The sequence below is a fragment of the Nyctereutes procyonoides genome, unplaced genomic scaffold (assembly GCF_905146905.1).
Source record: "Nyctereutes procyonoides isolate TBG_1078 unplaced genomic scaffold, NYPRO_anot_genome, whole genome shotgun sequence".
NCBI lineage: Eukaryota > Metazoa > Chordata > Mammalia > Carnivora > Canidae > Nyctereutes > Nyctereutes procyonoides.
In genome coordinates this window covers 79,300,560-79,323,872 of record NW_026575146.1, presented here as the reverse complement: position 1 = coordinate 79,323,872, position 23,313 = coordinate 79,300,560, and the positions used below count along the sequence as shown (strand labels likewise).

Below are 23,313 nucleotides of genomic sequence, written 5' to 3'. Positions count from 1 at the left end.
CACAGGCACTGCACATGAATCTGTAGACTAGCACGGTCCAGTGGAACTTTCCATGGTGATGGGAAAATGCTATCTGGGATGTCCAATATCTTAACCACTAACCACTAGTACTTGAGGCTGTAAGCACTTGAAATGTGGCTAGTGCTTCTTGAGGGACTGACTTTTTCATTGTATTTAGTTTTCATTCATTTAAATTTAAATAGCCACATGTGGCTTGTGGATACTGTATGAGGCAGTGCTGCCTTAGAACCTTAGAAATGTAGAGTCTCAGAAATGTGGGATTTTATAAGCGTACTTCTTTAGAATTTCAAGATGCTCAAATATTGGATTTTTGGACCTTGGAATGTCATATTCAGAGATTCTTCAAGCTTGAGGCCTTTAGAAATGACACTCTTAGAGCATAAAACTTTATAATCACAAATCTTAGAAATTTTAATCATTGACATCCACTGCCAGGATCTTAGACCCTTAGAAATCTAAACTCTAATACACATAGATCCTTAGGGCTTTCTAATCCTAAAACTTTGGAATTTAAGATTAGAAATGCAGATCCTGAGAATTTTGAGATAGAATGACCACACCTTCCAGTTTTTAGCACTGAAACCCTCAGTCTGGGATCAACCAGGATGGTTGTTCACCCTACTTCGATGTTTTAGAACAATATAAGCCAAGACTAGAGAACTGTATAGACACAGAATCTTAGAACCTTAGACCTTTGGAACTGTAGACCATTGAAGTTGAGGACTTCATATCCAGAAGGATTTAGAACCTCAGAAGTATTTAATTATCAGCATTGAAACTATGAGCAAGGGGGATCCCTGGGTGGCTCAGCGGTTGGGCGCCTGCCTTTGGCCCAGGGCGTGATCCTGGAGACCCTGGATCAAGTCCCGCATCGGGCCCCCTTCATGGAGCCTGCTTCTCCCTCTGCCTGTGTCTCTGCCTTTCTCTCTCTCTCTCTCTTTCTCTGTCTCTCATGAATAAATAAATAAAATCTTTTAAAAAAAAGAAAGAAACTATGAGCAAAAGGGTACCTGCATGCCCCAGTCACTTAAGCATCCAAGTGTTGGTTTTGGCTCAGATCATGATCTCAGGGTCATGGGATCAAGTTTCAAGTCAGGCTTCCTGTTTGTCATGCAATCTGCTTGAGAGTTTCTCCCTCTGCTCCTCCCTACCTCCCTGCTCATGCTCTCTCTCTCTCTCTCTCTCTCTCTCTCTCTCTCTCAAATCAATACATAAATCTTTAAAAAAAGAAAAGTAAAAAATAAAACTATGAGCAAAGACCCTAAGAACCTTCAGAGACATGTAACTTCATAATCATAAGCCTTTTTTAAAAAAGATTTTATTTATTTATTCATGAGAGACACACACACAGAGAGAGACAGAGAGAGGCAGAGACACAGGCAGAGGGAAAAGCAGGCTCCTTGCAGGGAGCCAGATGTGGGACTCGATCCTGGGACTCCGGGATCACACCCTGGGCAAAAGACAGGCAGTAAACTGCTGAGCCACCCAGGGATCTCCAGTCATAAGCCTTATTAAGCCTTTAAAACACTAGACCCTTGGGACCTTTGTTATCTCGGGAACATGAAATGTTATAAACTATAGATTGTGGTAATCATGAAATCTTAACCTAAGGTTAGAAACCCTAAGATCAGAAGCAGTTCCCTCAGAATCTAAGAATTTTAGTAACTCAACATTTGACAATTGTGGGATCTTTGATACTAAGATTCTTGGAACTTTATAAGATGTTGAGGAGTAGTGTCAAACCCAAGGGCCTCTGGGAAGCAGGTGACATAAATGAGAGAATAGGGTAGAAAGGGGGCTGTGGTCAACTGTAGAGCATTGCTTTGGTCATCAGCTCCAGCCATGGGGAAATGTGAGTCTAAAATTACTAGTTCTGATGTTACTTTGCAATTTCCCAATTCTAAAAAAAATATCTGTATGTGCCACAAAGGATGAACCAGAATGAACTCACAGATTGCCAGCCTCCTCTGATTTAGAAATTAGAATGGTATAAAATATACTCTTGGAAACTTAAAATCATAATTTCAGACTCTTAGAACTATAAACACTTGGGATCATATCAACTTGGAATTCTAGAATTTATTATTCCATCCACAAAATATTTATTCAGTGCTTGCTTTGTGCTTGACCTGTGCTGGACAATACAAGGGACGTGACAGTGACTGAGCCAGCCCACAGGGCTCCCAGGCCACTGGGAGAGTTAGATCGAGCCAGAGTCATGACCCGGAGTGGTCAGGGTCCAGATGGTGAGGCAGAGGCAGAGGACTGGGATGGGGAAGCCCAGGGACTATAGGAGCTCAGATGATGTGCTTGATTCAGTCCAGAGGGTCAGAATGCTTCCTGGAGGGGGAGATACATAAGCTGAGCTCGGAAGGATGAATAATAGTGAACCTTGGGGTGGAGAGGAGAAGAATATTCGAGGCAGAGGGACCAGCATATGCAAGACCTCCAAAAGCTGGGAGTGGCTAGATTGAGGTAGGGAGCAAATGACAATGCAAAAGGAGGCAGTAGGAGTCAGATCCTGAAGGGCACCATAAACCACCATGAAGGGCGTGAGGGCACTGGGGAGCTATGGCAAGATTTTAAGCAGAGGTAGATTGTGATGATGTGGGGATTGAGGACTCTTCTCATCTGAGAACCACTGACTCCTAGAACATCAGTGCTGAAAACCGCAGACAGATAAACACCTAGACCAGAGAAATGTAGGGATCCCCCATAAGAAAAAAAATCTCATAGGCTCCCTATGTCTACTTAAATGATTATATCTAAAATAAATAAATAGGGATCCCTGGGTGGTGCAGCGGTTTGGCGCCTGCCTTTGGCCCAGGGCGCGATCCTGGAGACCCGGGATCGAATCCCACATCGGGCTCCCGGTGCATGGAGCCTGCTTCTCCCTCTGCCTGTGTCTCTGCCTCTCTCTCTCTCTCTGTGTGACTATCATAAATAAATAAAAAAATTAAAAAAAATAATAAATAAATAAATAAATAAATTATTGTATCTACGATTTTCCTAAATGCAGCACGCCCACAACTCTGTGTATATCTCTTATACCTACAGTTTTCTAAAGCTAAAGCATGTCTTATTGGACTCCAGAACCGTGCAAAAGCAGTTAACATTCAGCTTAACAGTAACTTCAGAATGCTCTCGATGCTGGTCTAACGATATTGCAGCTTGAAACCTAACATAGTAGACCGCTAGGGTGCATTTTCTTTTGCGTCCCTTTGCTTACTTCCCTCATGCTTTTTCTCTTTTCAAACTAAGGCCAACCCTTTGAGCAGAGTCCTGCGTAACATGCTTTCCTATGAACATCTTTGAAAAAATTGTCTGGACCCCATGCTCAAGAGAGTGCCCTTAATTATGCTCTTCAGTTTATGGCTCACTGTCCTCCTCTTTCTATGTGAGGACCCTCTCTTCCTCTTTATCTATTCATCTACTCTCTTTGCTTTTTAACATTTTAAAAAATTAATCTCTATGCCCAACGCAGGGCTTGACCTCAAAACCCCAAGATCAAGAGTCACACGCTCTACCAACTGAGCCAGCCAGGCACTCCTATTTGCTTATTCTCTTTTATTCCCACATCTCACACCAATGCCTTCCTGTGGGTAACCATTCTGATTGTTTGTTTGTTTTATTTATTTTTTTAAATTTTTATTTATTTTTATGATAGTCACAGAGCGAGAAAGAGAGAGAGGCAGAGACATAGGCAGAGGGAGAAGCAGGCTCCATGCACCGGGAGCCCGATGTGGGATTCGATCCCGGGTCTCCAGGATCACGCCCTGGGCCAAAGGCAGGTGCCAAACCGCTGCGCCACCCAGGGATCCCCAGTTTGTTTGTTTTAAAGAACAGGTTATTTATTTATTTTAGAGAGTGTGCATCTACATGGGCAGGGTTGGAGGAGGGTCAGAGGAGGAGAGAATCCCAAGCAGGCTCCACATTCAAACATGGTGACTATCATGGAGCTCAATTCCAAGACCCTGAGATCAAGACCTGAGTTGTAATCAAAAGTCTGAGCCTTAATGGACTGAGCTACCCAGGCTCCATTTGATAGTTTTAATGCAAATTATTTTCTTTGCGTGCCAATGATTTTGCAAAACGTGCATTGCTGATTAGTGTGCATGTATACATATATTTTAACCGCTTTTGAAAATGTTACATGCACACTAAAAGGCAGATAAATCGTGAGAGTCCAGTGTTTCCACAAGTGAGCACCCCCGGTAACCAGTCTCCATATAAGGAAACAGAATATGACAACCCCAGAGAAGCCCCCCTCAGGCTGCTTCTCTCGCTATACCCCAAATGTAAACACTATCCTAAGTTATAACAGCACACGTTTGTTTTGCTGGTGTTTGAACTTCATATAAATATAGAATCCTGAAGCATGTACCCCTTTGTGTCTGACTTCATTCACTCAACACTGTGCTTATGAGGGTCATCCGTGTCTACCTGTATTTGTAGAATGTTCCTTTTCATCGCTGTATAGTATTCCACAGTGTGAATATGCCATAGTTTATCCATTCACGTGTTGATGAGCATTTGGGTTACTCTTCATTTGTGGCTATTACAAGCTAGACTATTGCATACTAGTAATTACTGATATTTCAAACTGTTAAAACTGTTACGAACTGTTGTTGCTTTAAACTTTCTAGCACCTGTTTTTTGGTGGGCCTAAGCACTGATTTCCATGGGGAGAAAAGTGCTAGGTCATAGGGGTAGGTGTATATCTAACTTTAGTGGAAACTACCAGTTTGTATCATTTTATATATTTCCAGCAGCTGTATATGAAGGATTCAGTTACTGTACATCAAACCCTTAGTATGGTCAGTCTTTTTAGTTTTAGTCATTCTGATGGGTGTGCATTTTATTGTGGTTTTAATTTACATTTTCCTGGTGACTAATAACAACTAATGAGGTGGAGCACCTTTTCAGGTGTCTAGTGACTATTTGGATAGCTTCCTATGAAGTGCCTGTTCGGGTCCTTTGCCTATTTGCATATTAATTTTCCTGCCTTTTTCTGATTGTTTTGTAGGAGTTCTTATATATCCTGGTACAAGTCCTTTGTCAGATCTGTGTGTTGTGAATGTTTTCTCCTACTATGTGGCTTGTCTTTTTATTCTTTTAAAGTTGCCTTTTGAAGGAACCCTGGGAGGCACAGCGGTTTGGCGCCTGCCTTTGGCCCAGGGCGCGATCCTGGAGACCCGGGATGGAATCCCACATGGAGCTCCCGGTGCATGGAACCTGCTTCTCCCTCTGCCTATGTGTCTGCCTCTCTCTCTCTCCATGTGTGACTATCATGAATAAAAAAAAAATTTGCCTTTTGATGAATGGTATTTTTTTAAAGATTTTATTTATTTATTTGAGAGAGAGAGAGAAGGTGCATGAGCAGGGGGAGGGGCAGAGGAAGAGGGAGAAGCAGACTCCCTGCTGAGCAGGGAGCCTGAACTGGGGGTCTGTCTCAGGACCCCTAGATCACAACCCAAGTTGAAGTCTTAACCAACTGAGCCACCCAGGTACCCTGATGAACAGTATTTTGTAATTTAAATGTAGTCTAATTGGATCATTTTTTTAAAAAAAGATTTTATTTATTTATTCATGAGAGACACACAGAGAGAGGCAGAGACAGGTAGAGAGAGAAGCAGGTTCCATGCAGGGAGCCCAATGCAGGATTCGAAGCCAGGACTCCAGGATCATGCCCTTAGCCAAAGGCAGACAGACGCTCAACCCCTGAGCCACCCAGGTGTCCCTAATTTGATCGTAATAATTATTTCCTGTGTGACTAACACTTGGTGTCTTAAGAAATCTTTGCTGGGGCACCTGGGTGGCTCAGTGGTTGAGTGTCTGCCTTTGGCTCAGGTCAGGTTGTGATCCTGAGGTCGAGGGATTGAGTCCCGCATCGGGCTCCCTACATGGAGCCTGCTTCTCCCTCTGCCTGTGTCTCTGCCTCTCTCTCTGTGTCTCTCATGAATAAATAAAAATAAAATATTAAAAAAAGAGAAATCTTTGCCTACTTCAAGGTCATGGAGATTTTTTGGTTTTCTTCTAAAAGTCATATTTATTCCTTTCACATTTAGATTTATAAGCCAGATGACATTTACTATATTTATTACTGTGTACAATGTGGAATGTCGGTCAGGGTTTGTTTTTTTTTTCCACATGAATATCCAGTTGACTCAGTTCCATTTATTGGAAAGGCTTTCTTTTCCCTACTGAACTGCAATTTCACTTTGTTATAAATCTGAGAGCCCTGTATGGGCTTGTGCATGCAAGTATTGCTAGTTGATGCAGGTTAGCATATTCTAGATTGCAGGTTTTTGTTTGTGTTTTTACGTAAGCTCTAGGCCCAACATGGGGCTTGACCTCACAACCCTGAGATCAACCCTGCTCTGTCCACTGAGCCAGCCAGGTGGGCCTAAGTTTGAGTTTTTGCATTGTTCTTATTCAGCACTATGCCTTAAGACTCAGCCATGTGGGGGTGCCTGGGTGGCTCAGTCAGTTAAGCATCTGACTCGATTTCAGCTCCAGGTCATGATCTCAGGGTTGTGGGATCGAGCCTGGGACAAGGGCTCCCTGTTGAGCATGGCGTCTGCTTGGGATTCTCTCTTCCTTCTCCCTCTGCGCCTCCCTATTTGTGCCCTCTTTCTCTCTCTCCCTGTAAAATAAAATTTAAAAAATCTAAAAAAAAAAAAAAAAAAAAAAGAAAAAAGACTCAGCTGCTGCTCCTAACTGCTGCATGGAGTCTATTGCGTGAACTCACCATATTCGATTTTCCTAACAATGGACAATGAGGCTGTCTCCAACCGCCAACCTGCCTGTACCCCTTACCCCCCAGTAGCATTGGATGGAACACCTTCATACATGCTCCTTATGTGTAGAAGAGTTTATGGGACATATGCACAGAGAAAGAACTTCTGTGTCATGGGGGTATGCCCTAATTTAATTTGACTCTGATCACTTCCCAGTTAGCTGCCCTAGTCTGTAACTCCCACCAGTAGGCTTGGGGGGCAGTTATGAGGTCCCCACATTTCCTCTACTTGGTATCCTCCAGCTTCCTAACTTTCCTCAGACCAGGAGCCAAGCATCATTAACATACTAAATGTCACTATATCCTTTCCCCTTAGCCAACAATTGATAAGAGTTAGTTATTTTTCAGCTTTACGAAGGTCTCCGTGTATTAAAGATGAAATCTTATTCTAAGGAAATGTATTTTGCTTGTGACTGGTGATTTCCACAGTGGAGAAGAATATATAAATGACAACTCAATGTGAGCACAATGGCAGAGGTAGGACAGTTGTCATTTGGCTTGGAGCCTTGACAACCCAAAGGTATGGGTGCCAGCTAGAGTCCCAGCAGGAAGCAGATGGCTCTCCTCAAGGGGGTAAAGTTGAGGAGAACTAAATGAAGGGACTAATTACAGAGGTGTGGCCAGGGCTACGGGAACCTACAAACTACGAGGCCAGTGGACACCCCAGGGACTGGAGCAGGTCAGGGAGTGGTGAGAGGGCCGAGGCCTCCTGAGCTGGGGATGTAGGGAGAGAATAAGGCACTGCTGACAGCTTTCAGTTCATGTAGAGAGGTAATAAATTCCTCAGCCCTTCTTTCTCCTCTTTTTTCCCCTATTATTTATTTATTTATTTGAGAGAGAGAACGTGGAGGGAGGAACAGAGGGATAGGGAGAAAGAATCTCAAGCAGACTCTGACCTGAGCACATAGCCCAACTTGGGGCTCCGGGCTCGATCCTAGGACCCTAAGATCATGACCTGAACTGAAATCAAGAGTCAGACACTCAACCCACAGAGCCACCCGGGTTTCCCATTCCTTTCTCCTCTGATCTCTTTCTAGTCAAACCCAACAGAACGTCTGAGGCCTTTGAGGGCTGTGGAGCCCATTCATAGAGTCTGCACCAGCAGCCTCCCTGGGCCCAGAGCTCGAGCAGAACAGTAGGGGTGGTGCCAGAGGGGCAACGGAAGACACCCTACATGGTAGCCAAACACACTCCCCAGCACAGTAAACATTCAGTGTCATCTTAGGTCAGAAGTGGCACTCTGGGACATATCTGGTTTCACCTCCACTGTGTGTTTTTTTTTTCTTTTTTAAAGATTTGTTTATTTATTTCAGAGAGAGAGCAAGGGAGAGTGCATGCACTTGGGAGTGCGGGGAGGGGCAGAGGAAGAGAATCTTCCAGCAGACTCCCTGCTGAGCGTGGAGCCCAACAGAGAGCTGATGTCACAACACATGAGATCACGAGCTGAGCTGAAACCAAGAGTGTGAGACTGAGCCACCCAGGCACCCCACTCCCACTGTGTTTTCTACAAACACAAATCGGTTGCCAGTATTTAAAAATAGGGAGATTTTTGGGGCACCTGGGTGACTCAGTGGTTGAGTGTCTGCCTTCAGCTCAGGTCATGATCCAGGCTCCTGGGATGGAGTCCCTCATCAGGCTCTCTGCAGGGAGCCTGCTTCTCCCTCTGCCTATGTCTCTGCCTCTCTTTGTGTGTCTCTCATGAATAAATAAATAAAATCTTTGTGACACCTGGGTGGTTCAGTGGTTGGGCGCCTGCCTTTGGCTCAGGTTGTGATCCTGGGATCCAGGATCGAGTCCCACATCAGGCTCCCTGCAAGGAGCCTGCTTCCCCCTCTGCCTGTGTCTCTGCCTCTTTCTCTCTCTCTCAGTCTGTGTCTCTCATGAATAAATAAACCTTAAAAAATAAAATATTTAATAAATAGATAAGAAATAAGGAGACTTTGTCTTTAAAAATCCAGATTTGGGAGATCCCTGGGTGGCTCAGCGGTTTAGCGCCTGCCTTTGGTCCAGGGTGCGATCCTGGAGTCCCGGGATCGAGTCCCGCGTTGGGCTCCCTGCATGGAGCCTGCTTCTCCCTCTGCCTGTGTCTCTGCCTCTCTCTGTCTCTATGTCTATCATGAATAAATAAAAAATAAAAAATAAAATCTTTTAAAAAAATCCAGATTTGGGGCTCCTCATGGAATATCAAATGATACAGCAACTCAGGGATACAGTTCCTGGGAGGCTGCAGTCACAGGGGCTGTGTGTGGCCACTGCCCCTGATCTAGGGCCTAGTTTTCTCAGTTTCAGGGCCTGCCTGGCCTGTGTGGGTGTTTCCACTCTGGACCCCTGTTCCATGCTAACAAGACTATAGTCACAAGACCCAAAATTTCATGGTATCCTGCTTTATGAAGTCACCATCCGGAGGGTCCAGGAAATGTTTCTTTTAGTTTTCTTTGGATATCATCAAAATGAAATTACAAAATAAAAAAAATATTCTCATGGATCTCTGTCTTCCAAGTATGAGTTCCCAAACACTCAGGATCCCTCAGAATCCGTTGACTTAGTCCAGACACCTCGTTTTGAAAATGGAGGCCCAGGGATCCCTGGGTGGCACAGCGGTTTGGCGCCTGCCTTTGGCCCAGGGCGCGATCCTGGAGACCCAGGATCGAGTCCCACGTCAGGCTCCTGGTGCATGGAGCCTGCTTCTCCCTCTGCCTGTGTCTCTGCCTCTCTCTCTCTCTCTGTATGACTATCTTTAAAAAAAAAAAATCATTGAAAATGGAGGCCCAAAGAGGAGACGTGTTCACTTGAAGTCAAACAGTGCCTTATCAATAGAGGCAGAACTGAGTGCACTTGTCCTCACTCAGCGCCACACTGGGGGGATGCACAGAAGGTCCACTTTGGCTTCAGCATTGGCCAAAATCTGCTATTTGGCTAGGGCACCAGTGATTGGAAGGCAGCATAACCCAATACTTAATTCAGCGTCTATTCTGTTACCACTTCCTGGTGTGTGATTGATGTTCAGGTGCTCACACGAGTCCCCATCCTCTCCACACAGCACAAAACGTGCATTTATTTTTTTTTATTTTTATTTATGATAGGCACACAGTGAGAGAGAGAGAGGCAGAGACACAGGCAGAGGGAGAAGCAGGCTCCATGCACCAGGAGCCTGACGTGGGATTCGATCCCGGGTCTCCAGGATCGCGCCCTGGGCCAAAGGCAGGCGCCAAACCGCTGCGCCACCCAGGGATCCCCAAAACGTGCATTTAAACAAACAAGATATCTCACATGGATTTACTATTCATTTCTGCATATTCACTTTCAAATTACAGGTAAACATTCAAGATCTGGTTTCAAGTAAAAAAGAAATACAGGTCCCTCAGTGGATATTTTTTAACAATGTATATATATTTTCACTGCCAGAATCAAATGCAATATTTAATATTACAAAAGAGGATGCCTGGCTGGCTCAGTCGGTGGAGCATGAGACTCTTGATCTTGGGGTCATGAGTTTGAGCCCCATGTTGGGGGTAGAGTTTATTTAATACAAAATAATAATACTACGGGGCGCCTGGGGTGGTTCAGTTGGTTAAGCGTCTGACTCTTGATTTTGGCTGAGATCATGATCTCTGGGTCATGGGATCAAGCCCCTTGTTGGGCTCTGTGCTCAGAGGGGAGTCTGCTTGAAATTCTCTCTCCCTCTACTCTTCTCCCTCACTACTCGCTAGCTCATGCTCTCTCTCTCTCTCTCATAAATGAATAAATAAATAAAATCTTTATAAAAACAATATTACAAAAGCTAAATTTTATGAAAAAAATTGTTGAGAGATTTTTAAATGATTAAAAAGGGAAACAGACTGGCTCTACAAATCTTGCTTCCTGCACTCATAGGAAACTTAAAAGTATGATAACTAAGTTATTTAGTAATGAAATGCTAAGCATATGGTGCAGCTGAACTGCTGCAACAAACCGACCCAGCAATGCAGTGGCTTAAAGGAGACAGAAGCTTACTTCTCCCTCCTGCATAATCCTGACAGGAGCAGCCTGGTGGGCAGGGAGGCTCTGCTCTGAGCAATGAGTATGGCTTCCAGCTTTCTTCTTCTACTCTGTGCCCTCTGGACCTTGTGTTCAAGCTTGTACGAGTTAGGGAAAGAGAAAGGAAGGCCAGGCATTAGTTTACTGTTCTGGTAACACTTTATTTTTTAAAAAATATTTTATTTATTTATTCATGAGAGACACAGAGAGAGAGGCAGAGACACAGACAGAGGGAGAGGCAGGCTCTTCGCATGGAGCTCAATGTGGGATTCGATCCCAATGTGGGATCATGCCCTGAGCCAAAGGCAGAAGCTCAACTGCTGAGACACCCCAGGCGTCCCTGGTAATACTTTAAATTAAGAAATAATGATAGTTTCACATGAAGTTGCAAAGGAAGTACAGATGATAAAAAGACTCACCCAGGGGATCCCTGGGTGACTCAATGGTTTAGCGCCTGCCTTCAGCCCAGGATGTGACCCTGGAGTTCTGGAATCGAGTCCTGGGATCGAGTCCCACATCAGGCTCCCTGCATGGAGCCTGCTTCTCCTTCTGCCTGTGTCTCTCTGTCTCATGAAAAAGTAGATAAAATCCTAAAAAAAAAAAAAAAAATAAAAGACTCACCCAGGGTGCCTGGGTCGCTCAGTGGGTTAAGCATCGGGCTTTTGGTTTCGGCTCAGGTCATGATCTCATAGGTCATGGAATCGAGCCCCACGTTGGGCTCCATGCTCAGTGTAGAGTCTGCTTGTCTCTCTCTCTCTGCTCCTCTCTGGCTTGTGCTCTCTCTCTCACACACTCTCTGAAATACATAAAATCTTTTTTTAAAAATTGAAAGACTCGCCTAATTTAAACTTTTTATTTTATTTTTTTTAAGATTTTATTTATTCATTCATGAGAGACACACACACACACAGAGAGAGAGAGAGAGAGAGAGAGGCAGAGACACAGGCAGAGGGAGAAGCAGGCTCCATACCGGGAGCCCGATGCAGGACTCGATCCCGGGACTCCAGGATCACGCCCTGGGCCAAAGGCAGACTTAGACCGCCAAGCCACCCAGGGATCTCCTAAACTTTTTTTTTTTTAAGATCTACTTGATTTATTCATGAGAGACACACAGAGAGAGGCAGAGACATAGGCAGAGGGAGAAGCAGGCTCCCTGCAGAGAATCTAATATGGGACCTGATCCCAGGACCTCAGGACCACGACCTGAGCCGAAAGCAGATGCTCATCCACTGAGCCACCCAGGTGTCCCTAAACTTTTTTAAAAAAGATTTTATTTACTTATTCATGAGAGACACACAGAGAGAGGCATAGACATAGGGAGAGGGAGAAGTAGGCTCCCTGTGGGGAGCCTGATGCAGGACTCTATCCCAGGACTTTGGGATCACAACCTGAGCCAAAGGCAGATGCTCGACTACTGAGCCACCCAGATGCCCAAGACTCACCTAATTTAAGAACAGGCGAGGGATTTGCATAGACGTCTCTCCCAGGAGGATACACAAATGGCCAATAAACACATGGGAAGATACTCACCATCATAGGTCACCAGGGAAATGCAAATCAGAACCGCATTGAGACACCACTTCATACCACTGGAATGGCTGTGATCAAATGAGAAATAGCAAGGAGTGTTGAGGACATGGGGACACTGGGACCCTCATACCTCACTGGTGGGAATGTAAGATGGTGCAGCCACTTTGGAAAACAGTCGGCAGTTCCTCAAAAGGTTAATCATAGGGGCACCCGAGTGGCTCAGTCGATTGAGTGTCTGACTCAATTTCGGCTTAGGTCATGATTTCAGGGTTATCATATCGAGCCCTGCATCAGGCTTTGCGCTGAGTGGGGAGACTGCTTGTGATTCTCTCTATCCCTCTCCCTCTGCCCCTCTCCCTCCTTGTGCACTCCTCTCTCTCAAATAAATTTTTTCTTAAAAAAGGTTAATTATAGAGTTGCCATAGAACCCAACCATTTCACTCCCCAGCATATAGTCAAGATCGTTGAAAACACAAAGACTTGTATGTACATAAATGTTTACAGCTGCATTATTCATAATAGCCACAAAGTGGAAACAACCCCAATGTCCATCCACTGGTGAATAGATGAGTAAAATGTAGGATATCCAGAGAATAGAATATTATGTAGCCATAAAAAATAAAGTACTGATACATGCCACAATGTGGATAAACCTTGAAAACATGCTAAGCTAAAGAAGCCAGACACCCAAAAAGCTCATATATTGTATGAGTTCATTTATATGAAATGTCCAGAATAGGTAAATCCATAGAAACAGAGAGTAAGTTAATAGTTTCCTAGGGCGGGATGCCTGGGTGGCTCAGCAGCTGAGCGTCTGCCTTCGGCCCAGGGTGTAATCCTGGAGTCCTGGGATCGAGTCCCATGTCGGGCTCCCTGCATGGAGCCTGCTTCTCCCTCTGCCTGTGTCTCTGCCTCTCTCTCTGTGTGTGTCTCTCATGAGTAAATAAATTAAATCTTAAAAATAATAGTTTCCTAGGGCTAGGAGAAGGGGGAGTGGGGGAGTGACTGCTTGTGGTCACAGGGTTTTTTCTTGGAGGGCAGAAAATGTTCTGATATTAGATGGTGATGTGAAAATACTAAAAATCAGTGAATTTACACTTTGAAAGGGTGAATTTTATAGTATGTGAATTATAGCTCATAGTAAAGCTGTTATTAAAAGAGAGAGAGAGAGGACAGCCCAGGTGGCTCAGCAGTTTAGGGCTGCCTTCAGTCCAGGGCATGGTCCTGGAGTCCCGTGTAGGGCTCCCTGCGTGGAGCCTGCTTCCCCCTCTGCCTGTGTCTCAGCATCTCTCTCTCTCTGTCTCTCATAAATAAATAAATAAATACATACATAAATCTTTAAAAAAATAAATAAGAGAGAGAGAGAGAGAGAGAGAGAGAGAGAGAAGCCCCTGGATGGCTCAGTTGGTTAAGCATCCCGCACTGCACTTGATCTCAGCTCAGGTCTTGATCTCACGGTGGTGAGTTCGAGCCCCACCTTGGGCTCATGCTGGTTGTGGAGCCTACTTAAAAAAAAAAAAAAAAGATAGTAGGAGCGGCTTCCAAGCAATGTTTTTGTCAGTGAGGCAGCAGTTGAGGAGTTGTACACATTCTCCCCCCACCCCCGTTGGCAGTCACGTGCCTACTACTATGCGCCCTAGGGATGTGGGAGACTCAGGATCTAGCTGGCAGTCTAACTACTGCAGAGTGGGGAGTTCGAGGATGTGTGTGACATGGTCCCTTGTCACGGAGGGGGCATTCCTTCTAGCATATTCCTTCATCTTCATCCCCCACACCTCGTCAGTGCCATGTCTGATTTTTTCATCAGTGACTAACTCTCCAATGTGTCCCCTTCCCCCATTTCCAGCTTCTGCCCTGGTTTGTCCTCTCTTTCGAGTCACTTCCCCAGTGTCCCACCTGAGCTGCCATTCTTGCCCTCTGTGACCTACCCTCCCCACAGTAGCCAGAGGTGTTCCTGAAACACAACTCTCATTCTGTCCCACCCCCCTCCTTAGCTTTCCACAGCTCCCTAGTGTATTATCTGGGTCCCACTAAACTGAGCTCTGGGAGGGAAGGCCTCTGTCTATACTCAGAGCCTAGAACAGTGCGGAGCACATACTAGGTGGTCAAATATTTATTGATTGCATGAACAGGGCCAACTGGGATGAGGATCAAGGAAGGCTGGGGGGCCTGGGGGGCTCAGTCGGTTAAGCGTTTGCCTTTGGCTCAGGTCATGATCACCAGGTGCTGGGATCTAGTGTTAGGATCCAACTCCCTGCTCAGCGGGGAGTCTGCTTCTCCCTCTCCCTCTGCCCCTCCCCGCTGCTTGTGTTTTCTCTCTTAAGTAAATAAATAAAATCTCTGGGGGGAAAAAAGAGAGAGAGAGAGAGAAAAAAAAATCAGGGAAGGCTTTTTGTGGAAGTGACATCTCAGGAAAGCTTTAATACCTGTCTCCAGGTGCGCAGGGAAGGGTAGGCAGGGCGTCCCGGTAGGAGGAGCCGTCCGTCGGTGCCAAGCCCTGACTGTTGTTGCAGAGCTGGGGTCTGGGCCGGAGTGGAGGGCTGGGGAGAAGCTGCGGGGGGCGGGTACAGGGGTGCGGGGGCTCATCAGAGCCTGTCTTTCAGACGAGCGCGAGGCCGTGCAGAAGAAGACCTTCACCAAGTGGGTGAACTCGCACCTCGCCCGCGTTGGCTGCCACATCGCGGACCTCTACGCCGACCTCCGGGACGGCTTTGTGCTCACGCGGCTCCTGGAAGTGCTGTCCGGGGAGCAGCTGGTGAGGGGACCCGGGGCGCGGCGGCGGGGGGCGGCCCTGGGATCCGGGGCAGGGCTGTGACCCGGGGCGGGGCGGCTAACTTCCCAGGAGCGCGGGTGGGCTAGCGCCCTCGTTATTCAGGGGGCGGGGCTAAGGCGCGGGGGCGGGGCTTGGTGCGCCTGGGGGCGTGGCTGGGAACTGCGGCGGGGTTACGTGGACCGTGAAGGCCGCGGTTCCTGCGGACTCGGGGCTTGGGATGGGGAGTAGTGCTGTTGCAAGACGTCTGGCTATAAAATAGGGGCAGGACCCTGTTGCAGGGGGTCTATGGATGAGGGTGCCGTGGTCATGGAACTATGGGGAACGAAACAGGGCCCTGGTATGAGTCTGGCTTGTGTGGGTTGCAGCTGTATTTCTGGGCTTGGGTGAGGCTTCATCGCAAAGGGTGGGATTCTGAGGGAGCTAGAGATTTATTAAAGGAGCTCAGAAACCGTGAGTGGCACGGCTAAAGAACAGAAACAAACGCCCCTGGAAGTGATAGTGCAATAAACGAGGGGAGACCTGGGGGAATGGGCGTGGCTCCAAGCAAGGGCCGGGCGGGGAGGCAGGGGGTGTGTGGCCATGGAACTGGGGGCCACGCCGAGGTGGCCTGGAAGGAGATCCAGGGGGAGGGACGAGTTGCAGCAGATTGCTGAGGCTTCTTAAGAGGTGTGGCTAGCAGGTCGGAGGCGGAGCTTCAGTAGAGTGGGTGGGGTCAGGAACTAGAATTAGCCTCGAAGGGACGGACGCTTGAAAGGGGTCTGGCTCTGGGAAGGGGCAGGGCTCCTTCAAAAGGATTGGGTCCTAGGTCTTTGAAAAGACTGGGGGGGGGCGTGGCTTGGGCTTGGCCATCCAGGAGGCGTGGCCGTGAGGCCCGGCGTCTTTGGAAGGGGTGAGGCCTGGGGCACAGGGCACTTGGCCCGGCTGTCCACCTCCCAACGCGCCTGCCACCCTAGCCGAGGCCCACGCGCGGTCGCATGAGGATCCACTCGCTGGAAAACGTGGACAAGGCGCTGCAGTTCCTGAAGGAGCAGCGCGTGCACCTGGAAAACGTGGGCTCGCATGACATCGTGGATGGGAACCACCGGCTGACTTTGGGGCTAGTCTGGACCATCATCCTGCGCTTCCAGGTGATCCCCAAGTGACCCCTGCCCGGCCTTCCCCCCCCAAGGTGTGGCCTTAGGAGGGCATCTCCCACTCTCATTCATTCATCTCAAAAATTTTCCCAGTATGATGCGGGAATCCTATTCCAGGTGGTGGGGGTGAAAATTATGATAAAAATAACAATCATTATCACTACCGTCACTATGATAATTTATTTATACGTTTTTTTACTCCATTCCAGGCACTGTTCTAAGCACTTGGCATTTAATACACATAACAACCCCATAAATTAGGTACCGTTTATTACATTTTATGGTAAGGAAAGTGAAGCCAGAGAGGAGAAATAATATGTTCAAGGTCATACAGCTGGATAGTGGAGCTGGAATTCAAATCCGGGCAATTTTACAGTTCAGAAACAAAATGGACAAATTTTTTTCTCTTTACTTTCTTTTTTTTTTTTTTAATCGACAAGCTTTCTGCCTTTATGGAGCTTACGTTGTGGTGGGTGAGACAGACAATAAACCAACCCTTAAGTAATTAAACTGGAGGTATATGAGAAAGGCATCAGCTCTAGGTAAGAGCTTTGCAAAAAAGAATACATTATGATAAGGCAGTACAAGGAATACAAAATATCAGGTTGACGAGATTTTAGACTTGGTTAGAGAAGGGCTCTCTGAGAAGCTGGTGGTTGCATAACATGAAGATGAAGGGAGAAAGCATCCCAGGCAGGAGGCACAGCATATGCAAAGGCCCTGACTGGGGTAGGAAGGAGCTGGAATATTGGAGTTATAGAATGACCACTATGGCTAGAGAATAGGAAGCAAGGGGGAACCTGGGAGGAGATGAGGTCAGAGGAGTTGACAGGGTCTAGGTGATCTGCGACTACCAGATTTTATTCTGTTTGAGATGGGGAGAAATTAGAGAGTTTTATCAAGAGGATGGCATAATCAGATTTAGACAGATCTCTTTGCATTGGGGGCGGTCGTCAAAATTGGGGGCTGGGAGGCCAGGGAAGAGACTGGAGCTGGGCTGGGAGATGCTGGGGCCACCCTGAGACAGTCCAAGGAGGAGGAACGGGTTTGAGGGACAATTCGGGACATGATGGTGGTAAAGGGTCTAGGACATCAGGATGAACATTTAGCAGTTCATTGGATCATGGGAATAGAGCTCAAGGGATGGTTAGGGGCTGGAGACAGACATGGGTATTGTCAATACAAAATCAGGGAACAAGACTGGGGATGAGGGATCACTGCTGGTGGCTGGAGCCCTGCCCTACAGGTTGGGACCTCCTGGGAACCTAGTTTTTTTCCCTTAGAATCCAAATGCCAAACTCAGCTCTTGAGTCCAGGACCAAAGTCTCAAATACCCATTTGAGGCTCTTCAACCTGCTTTAGATTCTGGGTCACTAAGGACTTTATTAACACCTACTAAGTGCAATATAGCAGGAAACAAACATCCTGTGGTCCTGGAGCTTTTTTTTTTTTTTTTTAAAGATTTTATTTATTTATTCATGAGAGACACAGAGAGAGGCAGAGACAGGCAGAGGGAGAAGCAGGCTCCCTGCGGGGAGCCCACTGGGGAACTTGATCCTAGGACCCTGGGACCATGACTTGAGCTGAAGGCAGACACTCAACCACTGAGCCTCTCAGGTGCCCCTGTAACCTGGAGCTTTTACAGGTTAGTGAGAGCTTCTACAGGTTAGTGAGAGCATTAGTCCGCTAGGGCCCCTGTAACAAAATACCAGACTCAGTGGCTTAAACAAACAGAAATTTATTTTCTCAAGTTCTAAAAGCTGGAAGTTCAAGATCAAGCTGCCAGCAGGGTCAGTTCCTCCTGAGTCCTCTCTTCTTGGCTCACAGATGGCGACCTTCTCTGCATCCTCACATGGCCTCTTCCCTGTGTGAGCACATTCCTTGGGGTCTCTTCCTCTTCTTATAAGGACACCAGTCATTTTGGGGCTCCACCTGTATGGCCTTACTTAACCTTAATTATCTCCATAAAGGCCTAATTTTCAAATATAGTGATATTTGGGGGTCAGAGCTTCCACTTATAAATTTTGAGGGGGGCACAATTCAGTCCACAACGAGAAGACAGTAAATCAGATGAATAAATAAAATGTAGAGATGATGATAGATGCCAAGGAGATAATAAGGCAGAAAAGGAGGACGTGAAATTTGAGTAGACATACTTTGATTTAAAATCAAGTGGTTGGGGGAATCCCTGGGTGGCTCGGCAGTTTAGTGTCTGCCTTTGGCTTGGGCGGGATCCTGGAGTCCCAGGATCAAGTCCCACGTCAGGCTCCCAGCATGGAGCCTGTTTCTTCCTCTGCCTGTGTCTCTGCCTCTCTCTCTATATCTATCTATCTATCTATCATGAATAAGTAAATAAAATCTTTTAAAAAATAAAATAAAATAAAGTGGTTGGGGGGGGGTGCTCCTGGGTGGCTCAGTCAGTTAAGCAGCTGCCTTTGGCTTAGGTCATGATCTCAGGGTCATAGGATTGAGTCCCACGTCGGGCTCCCTGCTCAATGGGGAGCCTGCTTCTCCCTCTCCCTCCGCTGCTCCCCCTGCTTGTGCTCTCTCTGTCAAATAAATAAATAAAACTTTTTTAAAAAAATAAATAAGGGCCCCTGGGTGCCTCAGTGGTTGACGGTCTGCCTTTGGCTCAGGTCATGATCCCAGGGTCCTGGGATCCAGTACCGCATCAGACTCTCTGCAGGGAGCCTGCTTCTCCTTCTGCCTATGTCTCTGCCTCTCTCTATGTGTCTCTCATGAATAAATAAATAAAATATATTTTTTTAAACATTTTTTTAAATTTATTTATGATAGTCACAGAGAGAGAGAGAGAGAGAGGCAAAGACATAGGCAGAGGGAGAAGCAGGCTCCATGCACCGGGAGCCTGATGTGGGATTCGATCCTGGGTCTCCAGGATCGCGCCCTGGGCCAAAGGTAGGCGCCAAACCGCTGCGCCACCCAGGGATCCCTAAATAAAATATTTAAAAAAAAATAAATAATAAAATAAAATAAAGTGGTTGGCAAAGCCCTCACTGAGAGGTGACAAGTGAATCAAGACATCAAGTTGGGGTGGAGCCATGTGGGCCCCTCAGGGAAGGAATGGCCAGTGCAAAGGCCCTGAGGCAGGAGGATGCTAGTGATTTAATGAAGAGGACAGGGGATCCCTGGGTGGCGCACCGGTTTGGCACCTGCCTTTGGCCCAGGGTGCGATCCTGGAGATCCGGGATTGAGTCCCACGTCGGGCTCCCGGTGCATGGAGCCTGCTTCTCCCTCTGCCTGTGTCTCTGCCTCTCTCTCTCTCTCTCTGTGACTATCACAAATTTAAAAAAAAATAATAATGAAGAGGACAGCAGGTCTCTAGAGCAGAGTAGGCTGCTCCAGAGTAGGTTGAAGATGAGGTCAAAAACTTCCTGAGGGGAAATTGACTTTTGCCATGAGTGAGATGGACACCCTGAGGGTCTTGAGGCTGGGAGGCATGTGACCTGATACAGGTGGTCACAGGGTTCCTCTCTGCTATTAGAATAGACTGTAGGGGGATCCCTGGGTGGCGCAGCGGTTTGGCGCCTGCCTTTGGCCCAGGGCGCGATTCTGGAGACCCCGGATCGAATCCCACGTCGGGCTCCCGGTGCATGGAGCCTGCTTCTCCCTCTGCCTATGTCTCTGCCTCTTTCTTTGTCTCTCTCTCTCTCTCTCTGTGTGACTATCATAAAATAAATAAAAATTAAAAAAAAAAAAGAATAGACTGTAGGGGCAGGAGCAGGGAGACCAGCCTGGAGGTGACTGCACTAGCCCGGGCTGGAAGTGATGGTGGCTTGAATCAGGGAAGTGGCCCAGAAACCAAAGTATGGAGGCCTCCCTAGAAACTGAGACCTTAGTCCACAACTGCCTCCCCTAATTGTAGACATTGCAAAAACACTCCAGATCCCACTCTCCTCCTCCTGAACCCCAACCCCAGCCCAAAGCTGCCTCCCTCATCTCCTCTGTCACCTACCACCCTCCCTGGCTGCAGGGTACGCCCGTGGCTCCCAGGCTCGTGCCCTCCAGGTCCCGGCAGCCATGTTGTGTCTCCTCACAGATTCAAGTCATCAAAATCGAGACTGAGGACAACAGAGAGACCCGCTCAGCCAAGGATGCACTGCTCCTGTGGTGTCAGATGAAGACAGCTGGGTAAGCACACATCCCCCCACCCCTGCCCCACCAGGCCCCTAACCTAATCTTGAGGGTTCCTTCTGGGACTGGAGTATAGGGGGCAGCCCAAGCCCTCAGGGTCAAAAGTTACATCTGAAGTTAGTGAACTGGTAACTCTTCTGACCTTGACAAATAAACCCCTGTAACAATCTGGAAGGTCTGGTTCAAATTTCCAACTTGGGCTCCTCGGAGGACCATGCTGTATAGTAGTGGACTCTTCCCATCCTGCCCCCTTCGGTCCCCCCACCTCAGGAGGCCTCATGTGCACCTATGTGGACACCCCAGCCCTATTCCTGAGCTGTGGCCGGCCCCCACTCCGAAAGCAGCCACCTCTCAGCCTAAGATGGTGCACACTGGGGCTCGGGCAGCTCCCGTGAGGAGTTCAGGCTTCTGGTATCTTCAGTGGGGCTGAGAAGGGAGCTGTGTAGCTCTGCTGGGGAGTCCCCAAGAGCCCCAGCTCTCCACCTTCTGCCCTGAGGGGGGCCGTGGCCTGGAACTCAAGGGCTCCTGGAGAGCTGCTCCTGGGAGGAAGAGGGGGCAGGCATGGATGGAGACTGGGCTCTCTGGTGCTCAGCCTTCTGGGGGCCGGCTGGCTGGCTCTTTCACTGTGTCTTGCGTTTACTTCTATGTCTGCTTTCCCTTGTTCCTATCTCTCCCTCCCCCTACTCTCTCCCCCCTTCTCTCTCCCTTCTCATCTCCTCCCTTCCCTTCTTTCTTTCCCCATCTCTGTCTGTATCCTGTTTTCTCTCCATCTCTCTATCTCCCTGCCATCTCCCTGCCTCAATTGATCTATCTATCTATCTATCTATCTATCTATCTATCTATCTATCTATCATCTATCCACCCTCCCATCCATCCATCCATCCATCCATCCATCCATCCATCCCTGTCTATCTCTCTCTCTCTCCCTTCCTCCCTCTTTTTCCTCCCAACTATCTCCATTTCTGCCTCTGTCTCTCCTTTCTATGCTTCCAGTTACCCTGAGGTAAACATCCAGAATTTCACCACCAGCTGGAGGGATGGCTTGGCTTTCAACGCGCTCATTCACCGGCACAGGTACCCACTGACCTGGGGCAGCCCGCCCTGCCCTGCACCCCCACTCCGCGTCCCTTGGGTACACACACGCCTGTACATGTGTGCATGCAGATGACACACACAGATGCGAGGACCCATCCCTTCACACGCATGCCCTTCACACTTACACAAGGCACACACCCCTGCAGAGCCCCATCCAGGCCGTGTACTGTGTGTGTGCATGGAAACACACGTATGTACCGTCATGCAGATGTGTATACACACTTATACTCATGCACATACACAGCCCATGCCTGCTACTTCCAGGCCCCCCAGGGCAGAGAGCTCACTCCCCCTGGACTGTCCTCTCTGGTGTGGGCACAGTGCCCCCTCTCATCAGAAAGTCTTTCTTCTAGGGGAGCCCCAGAGCCCCCCTTCTGCTTCCCTACACACCTACCTTTCACACCCGAGGGCCTGTCGCTGAATTGGCTGAGGGGTGGGTATCCAGACAAATTGCCCCCATATCATGATCATCCACATGACAGATTAGGGAAACTGAGGCCCTGAGCCTGGGAAAAACATGCTCTAGTGTGGTGGGAGTGGAACCTAGCCTTTTCTGCCAGAGACACATGTTCACTCACAAGCCTTGCCTGTCGTGCATACACACGCATACACTTGGGGAGACCCAGCCCGACCCCCACAGCCAGAAACCCACCAGCTCTACCCAATGGCAACATTGGTTGAGCGCTTCCTGTATACCTGGGATTGTTCTCGGTGCTTTCCAATAAGTCATTTAATATTCAGTGAGCCTGGGACACCTGGGTGGCTCAGTGGTTGAGCGTCTGCCTTTGAATCAGGGACTGATCCTAGAGTCCTGGGATAGAGTCCTGGGATCGAGTCCTGCATCAGGCTCCCCACAGGGAGCCTGCTTCTCCCTCTGCCTACGTTTGCCTCTCTCTGTGTGTGTCTCTCATGAATAAATAAATTAAATCTTAAAAAAATATATTCAGTATATTTGAGCCTGTGAGCCTGTGAGGCAGATGCTAGTAGTCTAGTAGTATTATCTCCACTTTACAGATGAGAAAACTGAGGCATGGAGAGACAAAATAGCTTACCCAGTGTGACAGCCAGGAAGTAGTCGAGCTGCAGTGTGAGCCCCATGGGCTGGCTGTAGACCTCGCACTTTGAACTGTTGTGTAATAATACTGTTTAGAAACATGCTCAAGTAGACATGTGTGTTGTGAAGTCATTGTACACATGCCCTCATGCAGTTGTCACAGCCACAGAGGAATGCACAGACACATACTGGCACACACAACTTTCTTTCCCCTGGGCCAGGTGGCACCCCTCCAGCCCCTCGTCATGGCGGGGGGCGGCGCTCAGACAAGGATGGTGGCTCTCTTGCCCACTGGCCCTGGAGCCTGCCTGCTGCCTGCCCACTCTGTGTCCCCACCCAGGCCCGATCTCGTGGACTTCAGCAAACTCACCAAGTCCAATGCCAACTACAACCTGCAGAGAGCCTTCCGCACGGCTGAGCAGCACCTGGGGCTGACGCGTCTGCTGGACCCTGAGGGTAAGCCATGCACAACCCCAGCCCGACTAACTCTTGGGGGGACTCCTGACCCCAATGCCCACATCTACTCCATCCTGCTGCAACCCCATCCCAAACCCAAGGCACTCCAAGTCCCAGCTCCTAGCCCCTCCCCTTCCTCATCTCCAATGCCTCCTCCTCCCTGGCTTCCAGTCTCTTCCTTGGCATCTCGGTCTCCAACCTGAACCCCACCTTAACCCCCTCCCCTTCCCATGCCCACTCCCACCCCCAGTGAGCTCCCCCAAGCCCAACCCCCTTCCCTCCC

At 48.0% G+C, this 23,313-nt stretch overlaps 1 protein-coding gene across 1 annotated transcript in view; it reads left to right on the top strand.

Moving 5' to 3' along the window:
• SPTBN4 (spectrin beta, non-erythrocytic 4) overlaps positions 1-23,313 on the top strand; it is a 76,323-nt gene that overhangs the window by 1,418 nt on the left and 51,592 nt on the right. Inside the window, exons 3-7 of the mRNA XM_055311512.1 lie at positions 14,971-15,122; positions 16,094-16,267; positions 20,331-20,422; positions 21,419-21,499; positions 22,915-23,030. Of these exons, the coding sequence (XP_055167487.1) occupies positions 14,971-15,122; positions 16,094-16,267; positions 20,331-20,422; positions 21,419-21,499; positions 22,915-23,030 (615 nt within the window). The remainder of the gene's footprint in view (positions 1-14,970; positions 15,123-16,093; positions 16,268-20,330; positions 20,423-21,418; positions 21,500-22,914; positions 23,031-23,313) is intronic.